The sequence below is a fragment of the Octopus bimaculoides genome, chromosome 20 (genome assembly GCF_001194135.2).
Source record: "Octopus bimaculoides isolate UCB-OBI-ISO-001 chromosome 20, ASM119413v2, whole genome shotgun sequence".
NCBI lineage: Eukaryota > Metazoa > Mollusca > Cephalopoda > Octopoda > Octopodidae > Octopus > Octopus bimaculoides.
The window spans coordinates 17,102,787-17,105,598 of NC_069000.1; the positions used below are offsets into that span (position 1 = coordinate 17,102,787).

The following is a 2,812-nucleotide window of genomic DNA, read 5'->3' on the forward strand; positions in this document are numbered from 1 at the left end:
TATACGTAGAATCTCTGCCAAATCAGATTGGAGCCTGATGTAGCCATCTGGTTCACCAGTCCTCAGTCAAATCGTTCAACCCATGCTAGCATGGAAAGCGGACGTTAAACGATGATGATGATGAAGATGATGATGATATATATATATATATATATATATATATATGTATGTATGTATGTATGTATGTATGTATGTATGCATGTATGCATGCATGCATGTATGTATGCATGCATGCATGCATGTATGTATGTATGTATGTATGTATGTATGTATAGGGTAGTTGAACATATTTGTGCACGGTATTTTTATTTGTAGTGTCCAACACATCATGTCAAAGGGAAAGAAAGAAGAAAGTAAACGAGGAGCTAAATAGATAATCAAGGGGATACCTCAGATATTTTAACATAAGAAAATAAGACTGCTTACACTGTGTTGTCATCCCCTTTCTTCTTCTTTACAGAACGTTCCATGTGCATTTCTCTGAGCACTTTGAATCCCTCGTAGAAACCTGAGAGAATGAACACCAAAATGCAGGCGCCAATGATTTCTGGAAGAAAGAGAGACATAGCCAGGAAATCTAGGGTGCGCAAATATATGGTTTAGTTAACAACAGAAAGACGATGTAATGCGGTTAGTAAGCGGTTACAGTGTTTGTGCAATACCGTTGATAGATAATTAGGTATTAAGAACTAATTCTTCCTGGACGATTGAGCAAGATGATCCATAAACAAAAATGGGAACGTTATGGATACCATTAGGAAAAAAAATATTTATATAAATAAATCTATCTGTCAACATTAATTCTAAAACAGTAAATTACCTAGATATTACCATATCGGGTCTCCTCCATAAACCAAATAAAGAAACTACTTATATATAAAAAGGAAAAGGCTCTGACAACCCACAATCAATTATCAAAAAGATCACGGAAACATAGGCATATAACCAGTTTATCATGAGATGAAGGCACCTTCCATTAAGCCACCAGCACTAAACAATGCACAAGCGAGGTCCAATTTCAGCGAATCTATCACTAGAACGAGTTCACCCTAACTAGAGCTAGATGTTGAGGTATTGTGGTTCAATCCACCATATAGTTTGAGCACAGCTACAAACATTGCAGGAAGTATTTCATATATGCCGGCACTCTTTCCACGAACACATAGATATCACAAAATATTCAGAAGAAACATTACTGTAGTAAGTTACAGCTGCTTTCTTAACATAGGTTCACAAACCTTCTGTCACAACCAAAAATATTAATTTCAGTAAACTCCGCTTTCAAAACATTCATGTAGCTTCAGATCCTTCAATCACAGTCCTTTGAATAAAAAAAATGCTTTGAGAAGTAACTAGTATGCACAGCCGACATCCCTGATGTACATGATGCAATAAAATCCCATAATGGACTCAATATAGATTTTAAGGAAGGATTCACGCAACATATGGCTTTGTAGCAGAGCTACATATTACATAGTAATATGTGAGTCGACCTGCACAGCAGACATCGATGAGGCGTCTAGCCTCGCTTTGATACACTGGCTTCTCTCTGAGACACTAGCCTCGTTTCTACACCGTAGATAAGACCCCATTTCCTGCCAGATTTCGGTCAAAGACACATGTCTTCTCATCAGCTCCACGCGCAATCTCCCACGTGCGACTCACATGTCTATTCACCTCGACACAAGATATGTGGTTCGTAAACGAAGATATTTTATCACACACACATTCTCAAAATGACTGTTCTCATTACACACATGCATACATACTGTAATACAAATATCATATGTTACTTCTTTCAGTGCAAAAGCAAAAATCAAAACTTCCTTTGTATGTAAACACATATTTTTGTATCATACTACATGCTTCCACTACAAAAGGTGAACACAGAATAGCCAATGTATTTATACACAAAAATGTCTTATGATGATTAATACTAACCATTTTTTCCTATTTAATAACACGCACTTGAACAACAACAGCCGCTATAGTTTCAATCAACGATAGAAAAATTTGTATGGAGTCTAAAGGACCGCGGAGTGACGAATCCACTCTTTAACTAGAGCGCGGTTTCTAAAACAAGTCCCCAGGCGTAATCTCTGCATCAAAAACGAAAGAGCTAAAAAAAATATTGACCTTGACATTTTCTCCTACCTAACACATAAAGCATTTCAAATTTTAAACACAATCCTCTCCCAGTCGAACTGCAACCTCAAACTAGGTGATCCGGCTGTTTCCTCATCCCCCACTCTACTCCCAAACCTACAACAACTCTGCCACATTCCTCAATTCCAACCCAAACATTATTTAGTTAATAGTCCACACTCCTAAATTGTCCATATATACTCATTTCACACTTAACATCAATACATAACAATATAACAGCCGGAAACAACATACAATACCCCAAATCTGCCACAATAATCAACCTAATTCACCTTCCCCTTCACCCCCGCATCCACTATCTTCAAGACACCCCCGAAGCTTGCCAACTCTAGCAACTACATGATATTCCACAGTATCCAAGACTACACTAATGCTGCAATAATGGTTCCTACAAATAACTTAAACACATAAACCCTACAGTAATTAATACACTGGATTACCATAGCCAAGCATACAACCCTGCTCAAACTTATGCATTAGTATGAACTACAGAACAACAAATATATGACGTCAACTACGAACATAATCTTTTCTACTCTAGGCACAAGGTCCGAAATTTTTGAGGAGAGTGCCAGTCGATTAAATCGGCCCAGGTTCGCAACTGGTACTTAATTTAGCGACCCCGAAAGGATGAAAGGCAAAGTCG

At 37.7% G+C, this 2,812-nt stretch overlaps 1 protein-coding gene across 6 annotated transcripts in view; it reads right to left on the reverse strand.

The window, feature by feature from the left end:
* Window positions 1-402: 402 nt before the first annotated feature.
* Window positions 403-2,812, reverse strand: part of LOC106879801 (uncharacterized) — a 129,501-nt gene continuing 127,091 nt past the window's right edge. For 5 of the 6 annotated variants that reach the window (XM_052975045.1, XM_052975044.1, XM_052975041.1 and 2 more), the window contains one exon: window positions 403-547. In XM_052975045.1, the coding sequence (XP_052831005.1) occupies window positions 423-547 (125 nt within the window). In that variant the 3' untranslated portion in view covers window positions 403-422. The remainder of the gene's footprint in view (window positions 548-2,812) is intronic. The other variant, XM_052975040.1, reaches the window with a different exon arrangement.